Source organism: Aquila chrysaetos, chromosome 26 (assembly GCF_900496995.4).
Source record: "Aquila chrysaetos chrysaetos chromosome 26, bAquChr1.4, whole genome shotgun sequence".
NCBI lineage: Eukaryota > Metazoa > Chordata > Aves > Accipitriformes > Accipitridae > Aquila > Aquila chrysaetos.
The window spans coordinates 16,259,033-16,273,968 of NC_044029.1; the positions used below are offsets into that span (position 1 = coordinate 16,259,033).

The following is a 14,936-nucleotide window of genomic DNA, read 5'->3' on the forward strand; positions in this document are numbered from 1 at the left end:
GTCTCCTTAAATAAAGACTTTCCTCACAATAGAAGCCAAAAAAATCCATCACTTTTTTTGGTGCTCAGAAGCAGATGAACTCCCCACTGCTTTCTAGCAGCTGGAGAGTTAGTCTAATTACATATTTGGTTGTTTTTATGACCTCCTGACAACCACCTTAATACGTTTTGAATGTTCTCTGTTGATTAGTATTCGCTTGTGGTAAGGGAACTTCATGTTGAAAAACACAGTATTTGAGTTAATGAAGTCAGCTGAGTTCAGAATTATTTTGTTGGAGATGTAATTGTTTTATGAGCATTATTTATTCTGCACTTGATCAAGTGGGCTTCCTTCCATTTGACCCGCTTTTGGCATATGTGCCACTCTTGTCCACTAAAACAGGATTTTGACATGCTAAATTACAGTAGCAGTAGTAACTTTTTCTTTAAGTCCTTGGGATTTCTGACCTCTTTATACAAGCATAGCTAATACAGTTGGAGATAATTAGCAGTCTAGCTGTTCCCATTAACTTCTAGTGAACAAGCTAGACGCAGTGCCTTCATTATACACAGAAGCTTTCCAGTAGGACACATGGTAAAGTCCTGGCACCTCCTTCCCTGCCCCATACATAATGAAATTCTGCTGTTGTTCTTATGGTTGCCCCCTCAGAGGAAGGACTGCCATGGTTTCAGAGTGGGGAAATGTCAGTACTTTAATAATGATGGATTAAATCTGGCTGAGCACTAGTAATCCCACTCTCCCTAGTGCTTCCTTCCCTGTCTAGTGGTGTTCACAGCAGGAGCATCCAGCTGCTATTTTCAGCACGAGCCACCTCAATTTTTTAAACTGGAACGTGAGCCATGCCAGCCTCGCATCTGCCTTTTGTTGTTGCTAAAGGTTAAGGAGTTCTTTCCCCTCCCAGGCTGAGGCTGGGGTGGAAGGACAGCCACCTGAACGGTGGTTGCCCAAGTGAAGGGACGCTGCGTGCCATTCCTTGCTCCTGAACTACAGTTTTTTCTGTCCCCAGTGGAGGTTACAGGCCACACCAAGCAGATTAGGAAGCGTGGGTTCAGCTTGAGCTACACGCAGGGCTGCTGTCTGTTGGTAGGAATGAAGGCAGGAGTTGTCTTCTCCTCCCCATAATTTGGTCCTTTTCGGTCAATAAAATGTTTCTAGCTGGAAGGGAAACAACCGCATGGACTTCAGTAACGTGGTCCTGATCTTCAAGCTGTAGCAGGAATTACTGCAATACAGAGCAATGCTTTGGAGGGCCATCTTTCCCCTGTTTCCCTAAGGAAATGAGATTTCTGTGATTTCACTGGGTGGTTCTTCTGGTTCCCTGCAGTAACTTTTTTAATAGGGATTGAAAGACTCCAACAAAAAATACATTACGGTACGTTTCATGGAAATAGACCCTTGAGCGAGTCCCCAAAGCGGGGAGCCAGTCCGCAGAGAGGCAGGCATGCAGCACGGAGCGGGTACCGCTTCTTCCTGGGGCCGTCGGTGGCCGGCAGCACGTGCCTCCCCAGTGTCCATTGCCCCCGCCAGGTATCCTAACGGGGGACGGGGAAACTCTGGTTATTGCAGGCAGGAGCATTAAAGGACGTAAGTTTTCATTAGTTCTGCTGCTCACAGAACATGTGTTTTACAGAGGTTTTTTTCTTAATCTTTACGCGTGTTGTGCTGTTTGCAGTATCTTACTGGAAGCTGGGAAGTGTGCGTGCGTGTGATTTTGCCCAGCGCCCTTTTCCCTCGGAAAAGGCAGTTCTTACACCCTGCCAAAATTTTTCCTGTAAAAGCTAATACTAAACTGGCCACTGGTCTCTTAACAGTGGTGGTTTCAAATTCTGTAAAGTGGATTATCACACCCAAATGTGTTGGTCTGTGCATTAGGATTCTCGCCTCCTAACCCAGCTGTGCACCACTCCTCTCATGCTTACAGAGAAAATACTGACTCGACTAGAAGTCACAGATTTTTTTTTTACTCAACAACGATGAGGAGCATGTTACATTTTGAAAAAGGAAAGAAACAACAAATCCTTATGATACAAAATACTTTTTTCATCTTAATCTAGTAATCTGAGATTAGAGCTAGACCTAAAAATCTCGACTGTCTTGACTTGAAGCAATACAACTGAATGTTTTCATGGCTGAACAACCAACTCCATAGGTAGCTTTAAGAGTTTAATTTGTCATTTTTGTGTCTCACTGTATATTTCCATCTTCTCTAACTCTCTTCTGTAACTATAAGAAAAGCAAAATTATACCACAATGTAAACAGTAAGGCTCAAATTCCTCATCTGTTACACGTATCTATGGCGCTTTTTCCAAACCGTTGGCAATCTGCAAAATATCTGGCTCAAAATTCTCTCAAAAAGAGGATGAGTTGTATTTAATTACAGGCCTTTAATCTGACTGTTCTGTAGTAGAGTCTTTCCAATTGTATGATCAGAAACACAATAGCAAGCTTAAATTGGAAAAGGCGCAGATCTGTGTGTATAATTCGAAAAATAATAATAATTAAGTTTTGGAATCTTTCTTCTATTTTTTTTTCTTTTAGCTGTACAAGGATCGGGTCTCATCTTTAGAACAGTGGAAGTTACTTTACATAAAGAGGGGAACACTTTCGGATTTGTAATAAGAGGTGAGTTATTAAATTTGAAATGTCTGTATTTTTCAAATCAGCAAAAAAAGCATTAAGTTTTTATAGCACTAAGAAATAATTTCAAAATTTATGGCTTACACTTTGTAAAAATCTCTGTGATTTATGTATTACTTTTTCCATTCATTCATGTACTGCTTTTATGAACCGCTCTAATTTTTGTTTGTGGAAGTAATTAATGAACTATGCCAAGAACATGACAAAGTTCAGTTCACATAAAACCAGATTCAGCTACCACTGAAATCAGCAGGAAGATTGTAGTTCTTAAAAAAGATTCACATGTAGTATTTGGATAAATCAGGTATGAAGTCTGATTAATCGTGCTGATAGTCTGAAGTGTACAACAAAAGTATTATCACTGACTGAAAGAACAGAAGAAAAGATGCAGCTGTTAAATAATATACCCCAATGGTGAATTATTAGTTTCTTCAGTGAAAACTTTTTTTTTTTTTTAATTTAATATATAAATTCCTTAGTGGCCACTCATTATTCTGAGTATACATGAAATACAGATTTTTTTTTTCTCTGTGCAGCAAACATTGCAGAACAGTAGATTTTCACACTGAGATCACATTTGCAGAGTAGAAGTTCTAAGAAAAGAATATACATTTTTTAAGAATCACTCTGTAGAAATATTTTATAAAGAATCATCTATACCATACAGTAGGTCGATTTTATTTAAGATGAAATTCAGTGGAGGTTCATATTAATGTCTTGGCCTTTTTTTGATCTTTTTAGCCCATCTGTAAGTGTGCATGGTGCAAGATTTAGGCTCCTCTTTTGGAAATGAGCTTTCTTGGAAAGCATAGAATTAAGGTGTGCTTTCTCTCACTTTCCCCTTTCTAGGTGGAGCACACGATGACAGAAATAAATCTCGTCCTGTTGTAATAACATGTGTTAGACCTGGAGGGCCTGCTGACAGGTACAATTCATCTTTCTCTGGAGTACATGTGAAAGAGAAATGGAAATAGGTGAATTATTTGAGACAGAAATTAGGATTTGGAGTGAAGTAGATATATTCAAACCCATTCCTTTGAAATTCATGGTTTATGTATTTAATTGTAATAATAATATCAGTAACAGGCAACCACAGAGGCTTGGCACATCGTGGTGTGTGTGAACTTTAATTTAGTATGTTGCATGTTTCAAGACTTACCCATTAAACACTTTCAAAAATCAACCTAAAATAATTAGAACAAATGCCTGTGATAGGTCAGAGCACATTTTTGTGTAGCCTTGGGACAACTGGTGTAGCTCTTAATCATGCTTTTTATACTCTAACACCACAATCTTTTTCTCTTGCTCTTCAGAAAAATACTGTCATGTGTTTGGGTGGTGGTGTATTATTTTTTTAAGACATTTGTACATAGCTGCATATGTGAGTTCACACATAACTTCACCTGGACAGCTTCTGAGTACAGATTTATGTTTTGGCCCAACGAACATATTTGTATGTAATACCATCTTGTATCTATATAAAGAAAGAATATTCATTTTATTTGTATGTATGAATTACATTTTTCAAAAATGGCATTTATGTCCTTAAACCATTAAAGAACCTTAAAGGGCAATTTCCTTCAAGCAGACTGATTTTCTGTAGCCTATGTCGACATTTTTTGACCTTGGAAACATTAATTGAGAAGCAGATGTTTCAAGAGAGCATTTGTCTTTTGTCCCTCCCTTTCTTCCTACCCTCATCCCCCTTGCTTCCTTGTTTTTCTCTCCAATTCTTGAGCTGACAATGTTAGTACTTCATTTTCTATTATGATTACGAATATGTTATGAGATACGCCTGGAAGACAGTGTACATTTATAGCCAAATTATTTTTAGGTAGGAAGAAAAGAAAAATGGAATTATCCAAATAAGGGATATTTTTGAAGAAAATCAGTAAATGGACATTCATATTTTGCAATCTGTTTCTGCACCCATGTGTTTGCACCTCGTATTTATTTTTAAGAAAATATCGGGGGAGGAGGTGTTTATGTATGTATGAAAGAGGAGTTGTGTGGACAAGGCAGAAAGAAAGCGTATGTTGAAGGAGAAGCTATACTTAGTTGAAATTTAACATGACTTGATTATTTCACTATGTGTTAAGCCGTTTTCCAGTCGCTGACTTTCCAATTAAAGCAATTTCCTTTCCACTGCGCCCTCTGAACGTTCTCACCATCAAAGTAAATGTTAAGTGTTAAGGCAAGAGGGATGGATGTCAGAGCAGGTGTGAGAGAATGGCTTTGCATAAAAATGGTATTATCTCCAAATCAATTTATCTTATATTAATAAAGATCATTCCTTTAATCTCCCTTCAGAGAGGGCACAATCAAGCCCGGAGACAGGCTGCTGAGTGTTGATGGGATCCGACTGCTCGGAACAACACATGCTGAAGCCATGAGTATTCTCAAACAATGCGGACAGGAGGCGACTCTGCTGGTTGAATACGATGTCTCAGTGATGGGTAGGTTGAGAAGTGGGGCTTTAGTTCTGGGAACCGTCTGTGATGTTTTGCTGCCTGTTCTTGATGAGCTATTTCAGAAGTGAACGTGACCTGTTACGCTCCTAGTAGCACTGCTATTCCCTTCTGCACCGTGTCATTAATCTTGGGTTCATAAGGAGGTGAGCAGTATTTTACTGTAATTTAGCATTCTGGCATTTCATGGTTTGTAGAGTGAAACCATAGTGTGGATTCCAGCAAAGTAACTTTTCCAGTGACTAGTTTATAATAAAGGTTAATGAAGAGTAAGCATTTCTATGTCACGTGAAAGAGGGGTTTACTTGGTTTTGCAGGAATTCTTTTGCCTTTTGCCAGTGTTGCTGGGTGGCCAAGACATTATTAAGAAGTCACAAAACTGCCACAGAGAAAAGAATGGGGAAGAGAAAGTTTGTTAAGAAATGCAGAGGTGGCAAATCATGGCTTGAAAAATGAGCTTAGGCTTTATACAAAATTTGACTGAACTCACTGAAGATACGGGAGGTTTTCTGGAAAGTCAAGAAGAGCAGATGACTTTTCACAACAGATTTGGGATTGAGTTATTTCCATTTGTTTTGGAAGGTGTCATATCCCCTCCATTTTTGCAAGATACAGAAAATTCATGGCAGCAAGAAATAGAAATATTCACCAGTTGGACTAAAATATTTCTTCTCTGTTTGGGGATCTTTCTCTTCATTTCCTCCTCAGTTCCACAGTCAGATTTCTAGCATAGCAGTAAAGCAGCCTCATAGGAATTTGTGAAATAGCACCGTCAAACTTCAAAGCCTTAGAAAAGATTAATACTTAGAAGAATAATGTCAGATATTTGTTTATTCTGGAACAGGCCTCTTTGTTTTTCTCAAAGTCACAGTTGGGGGTTTTTTATTATTATTTTATATATATAATATATATAATATATATATCTTTGTTTACTTAACTATCAAGAATGGAGTGACAGGTTTGCATGGTGTCTGGCAGGCCTGCTGGACAGTCGTGCAAGATTCACATCCAGAAAGGTGGAGTCAGCTCGGCATCTGGGCAGGAACCTTCCGTGTAGAAAATGGAAAGGCAGGTGACCTTGTAACCTGAAGAGAACTAGAATTTAGGTGTTTTCATTTATTTCCTCTTCTCTTTGGAAGATGATGGATGACCAAACCCTATTTATCATCACAGTTAAAACCAGATTCTTTATACTCCACTTTCTCTAAGAGCAAGATCTCATAGAAAAAAGAATCCCTGGCTTTAGACAGACAAAGTTCCCAGCAAGGCTTTTATTTCAGAGAAAACTCCCATCCCCATTCTCCTGTATATTGCAGGGAGGAAATCAGCCTCAATTTCACTGAGGATCTTTTAGAAATCTTTGCAGGTTTGTGTGAGGACAAGATCACATGATGAGAAGTTCTGTTGTGCTCTAAATTGCAAGTTGTTCAAGGCAGGAACCTTCTTTTCAGTGTTATCTGGATAGAGCACAGTGCAGGAGGATACAGATCTTAGCTGGAAATTGCAGGCTTGTAACTGTACAGGCAGTACCTACCAGTCAGTCTCTTCATGTCATTCTTTCTCTGAATAAACTCAGCTACCTCCCTTTTGTTCTTGTAACAAATCTGGGTTTATTGTTCCCGCCTTCCTGGCAATGAATGCGTTATCCTATGGAAACTTAAGGAGGTAGAAGAACCTGAAGCTTGTGTAGTCAGAAAGAAGGAAGGAAAAGGGAGTATCGAACACTGGGAAATGTATGGGATGGTGGTCCTGCAGTGTCTGCAAGAAGAAATAAGGAGGGATCCAGTAAGGCTCTCTCTTAATGCCTTATGATTTTGTTAGATTTTATCTAGCCCCCAGTAGGTTTTGATTTTTTCCAGTTTGCACACCCTGCATAGTTTTCCAGCAGTGGTATGAAAAGTGGTGGGAAGCTTGCTTTGCTTTTTGCAGTTATGTTATGATCATGGCGCAAAGGCTGAAAACCACCCATCCTAACCCATCGATTCCTGGCCCAGGAAAACAGTGCTGATTTGAATCTTCACTTACTTCTGCTCAAGAGCAGTGAAGTCAAAGTTGGGAGTAACATGAAAGGAAAGGTATGAGCCATGAACAGAAATTTAAGAGTTACAGAAATGTTGCTCTGTTCCCTGACTCTTTTGTTACCCACAAGACAAGCTATTTGTAATGCCACCTCAGGGTTGATGTGAATATGAAGATAGGCTAAAACAAGAGGAAGAGCATTGGGAAGGTGGCTTATCAGTAACTGATGCTTGAAACTAGTTCAGTAGGTTAGCCTGCTGAGAGGGGACAACAATCCAAAAGTTATATAAAAGTCTGGTGCATTCTATAGGGTCCTCCTGGTATAAACTTTCAGTAGAATATCTTACTCATAGAGATGTAATTGTACCATTTTTTGCTTTAATATCTTCTCTTCTGTTAACAGATGGTTATATCCTGTAAAGTAGCATTCCGTGTGGCCACAGCTGGAAAGAGCCATAAATTGTATTCTGATAGCATGAAATTGGAACTTGATTTGAAAAGGTTACACTAGGTGAAGAAAATAATCCTGAACTATTTTTCAGCTACAGTCCTGTAGTGTGTAACTGACTTTTTATACTCCTGTAAGCATAAGCTGTTTCAAAGGTGCTATATTTCTCAAAGTTTAGTTCCTTCGCCTGAAGTCTTCAAGAGGTCACCTGGGAAGCTTGAACATTTTATTGTTTCTGGAACCTAGACAAACTGGAGTAAAAAAAGCATCAAGGGGTTCTGTGCAGGGTAATTGAGTGTGTATATAATGCAGGAGATGTGACTAGTCCCATTGAATACTGGGGTTACACTTGTGCTTGCTTAAATACATCCTGAAGTATCCTGCTCAGCTGGGTCCTAGGAAATAAACTTGTCAATTCAGCTTCTTGGAAGAGATGTTGTTAGCTTCTTGGGTTTTTGGTTTTGGGTTGCCTTCCCCCCCCGCCCCCACTGAAAATGTTTCCAGGTTGGTGTGTGGAGTGTACTGCTGTATAGTTTCAAAGAGACTTTAAAATAGTAGGAGTTTGGAAATACCAAGATAATCCCTGAGGAAAATAGGAAAACATAATTTCTGAGAAAATATTTTATAACCTGATAAAAGTTACATTTGAATTTGCGGAGGTAGCAGTCTTCCAAATATCTGTTTTCCAAAACACCTCCTCCGATCATGAAGCAATGTGGTTGCTTGTACTCCTCGTTGGTTTTAGTGGAAACTACCTGCATTTTTTAATTTTGTGAGGCTTTAATAATGCTGCGCTTCAGAGTTTGCAGAGGAGATGGGTATGGTGACTTGCCCTACACACAACTGTGTGGAAGTAACGTAAACTTTGTGGGCTTTATCACTTTTCTTTGTAATCCTTACACCTGAAGTGTCCAACCTTTATGGTCATGTGGATCACCTTTTTTTCATCCAGTGGTGGGAGAGGTCTGAACATTGCAGCTCTCTGCGCCATAAGACTACACCTGTGCCCCTCATGTTTTGGAGGGGAAGGAGTAGAGGCAGAGTGGTGGCTAGCAGTGATTTTGCTGCCACTGCCAAAATGATTTTGGAGCCTGAATCTTTTCCTGTGGCAACTAAACAGCAAATATTAATTCCAAGCTGTAAACTTAGGTTGGGAAGACCAAAGTTCTCACTATTTGGCAGTGGTCTGGGTGGAGTGTCCTAACAAGCTAGTCACAGCTTGAAGGCTATAGGTCAGGCATCCTCAGAGTGAGAATGAGAATTAGAATGCAATGCTAATAACAAGCTGCAGACAGAGATTCACACTGCCCCTGTCAAAACAAGAAATAAAAGTTTATCACTACATTTATTTGGAAGTAGAGCAGATGTAGTTTCCCTTCAGTTTTCCAAAATCTGTCATGATGCTACTGGGCTCTCTGTTCTCTCTGTAACTGGGATTGCATCTGCTTGGGTCATCTTCCATATTTACTCTGAAAGGGACCATTTGGAAAAGTTCAAAGGTAAAGACTATCTTGAGTTTAAATGCTGGCCCATAACATTTCTATGTAACTCTAGTTCATAAATTGCTGCTGCTGAGCTTTTGAGCAGTCTGCTTTTTAAATCTTGGATGTTCTTGCTGGGGTAATCTTTGAATCAAGGATACTGTAGTTAAACAAAACTATTAGCTATTGGCAGGACTTTGGCACAAAAGTAAGCTTTTGTTATCTGTTTACACCTGAGAGACACAACCTCTTTCTCTCTCATCTCTTCACGGTGTGTTTCTTAGTTCAAACCACTCTGTGGCCTTCAGAAATGAAGGAACATATTGCACATTCAAATTCCATATGTTTCTCTGGCTTCTTTAACAGTTCTGGCACTTATTTGAGCCAGAATAAATTTGCTGGAATGTGGTACCCTGTAATTGTTCTCTGCAAAACAGATAAGGTCAGCTTGTTTTTTAGTCCCAAGCTACCAGCGTCACCCTGACATAGAACCGGTCACCTTCAGCTAGAGCAACACCCTCAATTTTCTGAACTCAACACTTACCACTGATAGAACTTACTAGAAAGGGCATTATTCATGCAATCAAATTCATTGCTAGTAAGTCTGACAGCAGTTTAACCAACACCGCCTGAGCCTTTTGCCTTTTTTAAGTTCATCCATTAAAAAAACAATTAAAAAAACCCCAGAAAAACAAAAGGCCATAACAATTTTGTGAGAGTACATTTGAAGAAATCTGCCTCACCCTTCAGTATTTCTGCCTGACAAGAGCACTAGGGAGAGAAAGCTTGCATAGTTTAAACATCAGGTGGGGTGATCTGTGATCCAGTGTAGACTTTCAGTAATTTGTGCAAGACAAGAAATACCGGAGGAAAAAAAAACTTAAGGGCTGCCCCTTAAGTTTCATAAAGCAGTATCACTCAAGCGTATCCCGAGCTGTGGAGACCTTTAAGAGCTATAGAGTTTTACAAGACCAAGGAACAGGAGCTCCAGAGACTCCAAGGACAGACTCAAGATCCTCATAAACCTTGTAAATGTTGCAAGACCTTGAAAGTTGAAGGAAAGTCAGGAAGCCTGTATGATTCCACACTGCCTTTTTCCTTCTGTTTCTTTATAAACTTAAAATTAACATTTACTTTGTCTCTTACAAGTCTTTGACAGAACAGATAGGTAGCGTACTCTAGCATTTGACTGCAACTGCAGGTCTCCTGGCTGCCACAGAGCAACAGACCTAGATCCCTTGAAATTCTAAATATGAATTAGTTACTTAAACCTTCAAAGAATGCTTCCTTTCTTATGTTGCTTCAGAGACAGATTGAATGAAAATTCATGTGCAAAGCAAAGGTCACAATAGCTGTATTAGTTGAAGTATTACTCTAAATACTGCTACACAAACACATACACAAATTATGCTAGAAGACAATGTTTGAAGTCAAAAAGTCGAGCGTGCCAGTTGGGAAATGTCAGGATTGAGATTGTCTGCTCAGTCTCTGTCCAGCTAGGTGTGCATGCAATACAGTCACAAGACCCAGAGGAGAGATAATAACCTTTTTATGTAGCTATTCGTTTTGAATTTTTTTTTTCTGTCTTCGGTATGTGACCACAGGCTTATCGAAGGCACTGCCCAGATCCTTGTCTGAATGCAAAGTTATTAATTTCCTGGTGGTTTTTTCCTGAGGCCCTAATCCTGCCACAGTTTGAGTGCTTCAGGCAATATGCAGATCTCAAGGAGAAAACCTCAGTGTCCCAAGGTCATTCCAAATGTATTGGCTCTTTCTTAAGGCAGAAGATGACACAGACATATCTCTCCTAAGAGTTTCAGAAATACCCACTCGCAGATGTGTCACTAGGTAAAAGGTGAGATTTTTTGTCTCTCATGGAGGCCAATGCGCAATTCACGTTCACACTGCGCAAACTAAGCAGGTATTTGAATCTACGTGGTATGGCACGTTAGTCTCTCATCTTACTGTACAAGTTCCTTGTTTATCAAACACACTGTTTGTGCTTTCTGCTGTCAGTGCTGGATGTGTGCATCAGGGACACTCGTATGAACTGACAGTCGGGTGTGGATGGACACAATGGATAAGTTCTCTCTGTGTGGTGCTAGCTTGTTAGGATTTCATCTAGCGAAAGATACGTGTTTTATATGACTTAGCCTTGGCACCGAAAGATGCTTTTTCCTTCAGAGAAGTCTGAGGCTTGTGATTATTTTCTGCTATCAGGTTTTCTGGCTTTCAGGACTGCTTTTTTACAGTAAGTGGAGGTTGTTCCTTTTAACCCTTCATCTCCCATGCTGCTACTAAATATGACGTTCTGGCTTCACTGAGTCTCATCATGAGCCTATAAGAGGATTGATATCAATCAGGCAGGCATTAGTTCCTGCTTGCTTACCTGCTTTAATCTACGCTATTTACCTGGTTTAAAAGGAAGATAAATACCTTTTTAACACCTCTTGAGATAAATGGATAGCATGGAAACCTAAGGTGAACAGGCATTACAGTTTAAAAAAAAAATCCAGCATTTTGGGCTGGCAAATTCAAAACCCAGTTCTTGATTCATCAATACTTTGTGTGATATTGCTGCTGACCGCTGATAGTGAAACAGGAAAATGCTTGCAGTTAGTGACCAATACAGTTTAAATGTCCTTTTTAGCCTTTACAGAAATTGTGACAGAAAGAGAATCTGGTACTTCAAAGCAGTACTCGGGTGTCTCCTCCGTGTTACATGACCTTCTACTCTTTCTTGCAGTTCCCTCTTTAGGCCTTATACACCTCCCAGCCAACTCATTCCCTGCTAGCTCCCTCAAAACTTAGAGTGCTTTGTCTTATGGACAGGACACTCATTTCATCATGAGGACTGTTGAGTAGTGAAAGAGGTGTGTAATGGGGCCTTGTAAGAAAATAGTATTTCTCTATCTAATGAGTGGTATCACTGTGTTGCAGAAGCAACTGTCAATTTGTCGTTTCCCAGTGTGTGTGTGAGCTTACATCTTTAACAGTGTTGACATGTTTTTATGTACCATTACCTAGGTTTCTCTGTGGGAAAATCTTTTTATCTGACATTATGTCTGTACCCAAATAGCTCCTCAAAAGAGTGAGAACCATTAAGCCCACCAGCCTGCTCCCTGTTAGCCGGGTTATCAGACCAGCTGTCCAGCACAGCATGTACGTGCTTCCTGGGGACCAGAAAAGACTTGAGACACACATGGGACCAGTGGGTTTCAAAGATGTTTGCTGGCAGCGGAGAACTGCAAAGGTTCAGGATCCCTTCTTCCTTCCTGTTTCATGCAAGCGTGATGCTTTTTTCCTCTGTTCTTTGTTCTTACCATGGTCCTCGCTGCATTACCATCTTTTTTGCCCAGCAGCTGCTTGATTTTCCCTTTCCTTACTGACCTAGTTTGAGTCGTCTTTTCTAGAAGGTCCTAAAACCCCAACATGCTAATCCTTCTCCTTACAGCCCAGTTTTTTCTGCTGTCTTTTGCCAAGTAAGGCTTAGGTAATTTTCCAACACATTTATCTCACTGCTGATTTCCTTCCGTAAAGGCCTTTTGCAGTTTTCGTGCCTGCCCTTTAGCCCTTTCTCCTGTCCCTGTCTCTTAGCAAACCATTCCCAAGTTTCTTGTACTGCAGCCTCTTTTCAGATCAATCACCCTCTCACCTCAGTTCCTCCCCTTCTTGCCCAAAAAGTCCTACTCTCCCCTTCTCCTGGCTCTTCCCTTGATTCTCTGTGCTAGATCTGTCAGGTAATGGAGACACACAGAGAACATGAATTTTCAATATAAATATAATATAAAGCCTACAGAGTTTTCGGGGGGGGAGGGGGCCAAAACAGTATGGTTTTCCCTAATTATGTTCTCAGGCACAGCTGACCTGTTTCAGCTGAAATAACTAAGGGAAGAAAAAAAATACAGCCTGAGAGAGGCAACCATCATAAGAAAAAATCACAGCAAATGATTGAACTGTGGCCAAGTTGTAAGCAATTAAGATGTTTTAATGAGAAAAGTCTATCACTCCCAAGTATATTTGCCCTATAGAATTTTTTACTTTCTTTTCTCTGCCTGGTTGTGATTTGTTGTCACAGTTTGATAGCCCTGTTGCTAGTACATGATTACAGAAGGGAGGAGTTGTTATGTTTTACAAGGATTTCATAAATCTTACAGATATTTCTCTCTTTACAGACTTCTTGATCATCCCTAAAGAGAAATAAATGGAGTTTAGCTGAACCATATAAGTTACAAATTACTCTAACAGGTCCAATTAACATTTCTCTCTAGTGCTTTTGAAACCATGGCCTCATTAAAAGCAGCTTAATAAACATTGCTTTGTATGGGAGGAAAAACTGTAAAGGTGAAATGAGATGTCCCTGTAACAGAAAACTAAAAGTACAATTTAATTGTCATAAATAACTAGGAAAGGGGGGGGGGGGTGGGGTGGGGTATCATCTTCCAAGTTCCACTTCGTGTATGAAAATATTATGTTTTACTTACTGGGTACTGAAAGTAATGGACAAATTTGCCTTCAAAGACTTGTCAGGAAGGTGAAACACATACTTGTATGCAGTTAGTCTAAATAGTATACAATTAAAAAAAAATCAGTCTGAAATATCTAATGTATTTCATGATGGGCATTCATTAAAGTAGAGCCTGTCTAATCTATCCTCCTATCTCCTCACAAAGCATGTGGTCTGAATTTTTTAGATGCTAATTCAAGGATTTGGATCCTCAAATGGAAGCAGCCTCTGTCTATTAAAATAGGCTATTGTGCTTCTTTCAGTAAGTATGTAAAAACAAATGATGGAAGGAGATTGCTGTAATAACCTCTCCTGTCCACCATCCAGGCTCCAAGCAAGCAGAGGGAAGGAGCAGATAACCCTCATATATATTTAGTAAAAGATGGGGAAAAAAAGGATTGATCAAATTTTTCCACTTTGCATGAGGGCTATCCAGATGTGCCATGAAATGCAGCATGAAAGAGAATTGCCATCTCTACTACATGCTCGTACCTCCGGTCGGCTGGAAGTTAGTCAAGAGGTCTTTCAGTAAGTTGGCTTATCTGTTACTTAGTGTGCTGGTCAACAGCAGACTAACAAGGATAATGAAGTATCCTGATTTGTGCTGCTCTGAAAAAAAAATCGAGCAGGTAGCTGAAGAACTTAAATTCAAAGTGCAGGTGTGAAAGTTTTACAAAGAGGATGATAATTAAGCTTCTTGGGAGATTAAAGGATCTTCCGCATGTGCCATGCAATTCAATGCAAGAGAAACTCTGTAATCAGAAACCAATTTAAAAAATTCATCCTTGGACTTGGTTTAGTGGCATTGCAGTCATCTGACAGAATAAGGAATAAGGGACAGATTTTATTTTCTTTATATTAGAGAGAACTTGGGCTGTAACCCCAGAAGCTGTTTCTAAAAGGGCCCATCTCTAAGGAAATAACAGCAGGAAAGGCTCCATTCCTGCCTCCGTTCCAGGGAGAGGAAAACACTAAGTGTCTCCCAAGACTTTCCCTGAGGGAGGTGTTTAAAAAATCCAGAACCAAACTACTCCATCCTCTTGACTTTTTTTCATCGGTATCACACCCCCAGACTGTGCCCGACAGGTTAGGCCGAGGGGAGAAAGCCTGAGAAACCCTCAGATCATTTCCTGGAACACCTGTACTGGCCAGAAACTAACAGGTTAAATTGGGATGCAGTAGGGCAGATGTTGATCCCTTTACACTAAAGTTCATGGTTCATTCATCATTTTACAGAACATTTATGCTGAAAAAGGATGGATTTTAAAGTATGAATATTTGTAGGTATTCTGCCTAAATATGAGCTGTCTCAATTAACGGCGTTCTAGTGCAAAACCGGTGTGAATGAGATCTGAAGCAGATCCTGTGAGATTGC

At 39.9% G+C, this 14,936-nt stretch overlaps 1 protein-coding gene across 10 annotated transcripts in view; it reads left to right on the plus strand.

Annotated features, from left to right (window-relative positions):
* The window catches only part of GRIP1 (glutamate receptor interacting protein 1), a 328,811-nt gene that overhangs the window by 247,638 nt on the left and 66,237 nt on the right, over nt 1–14,936 (plus strand). For all 10 annotated transcript variants that reach the window (XM_030002723.2, XM_030002730.2, XM_030002731.2 and 7 more), the window contains 3 exons: nt 2,540–2,623; nt 3,488–3,563; nt 4,949–5,094. In XM_030002723.2, coding sequence (XP_029858583.1) covers nt 2,540–2,623; nt 3,488–3,563; nt 4,949–5,094 — 306 coding nt within the window. The remainder of the gene's footprint in view (nt 1–2,539; nt 2,624–3,487; nt 3,564–4,948; nt 5,095–14,936) is intronic.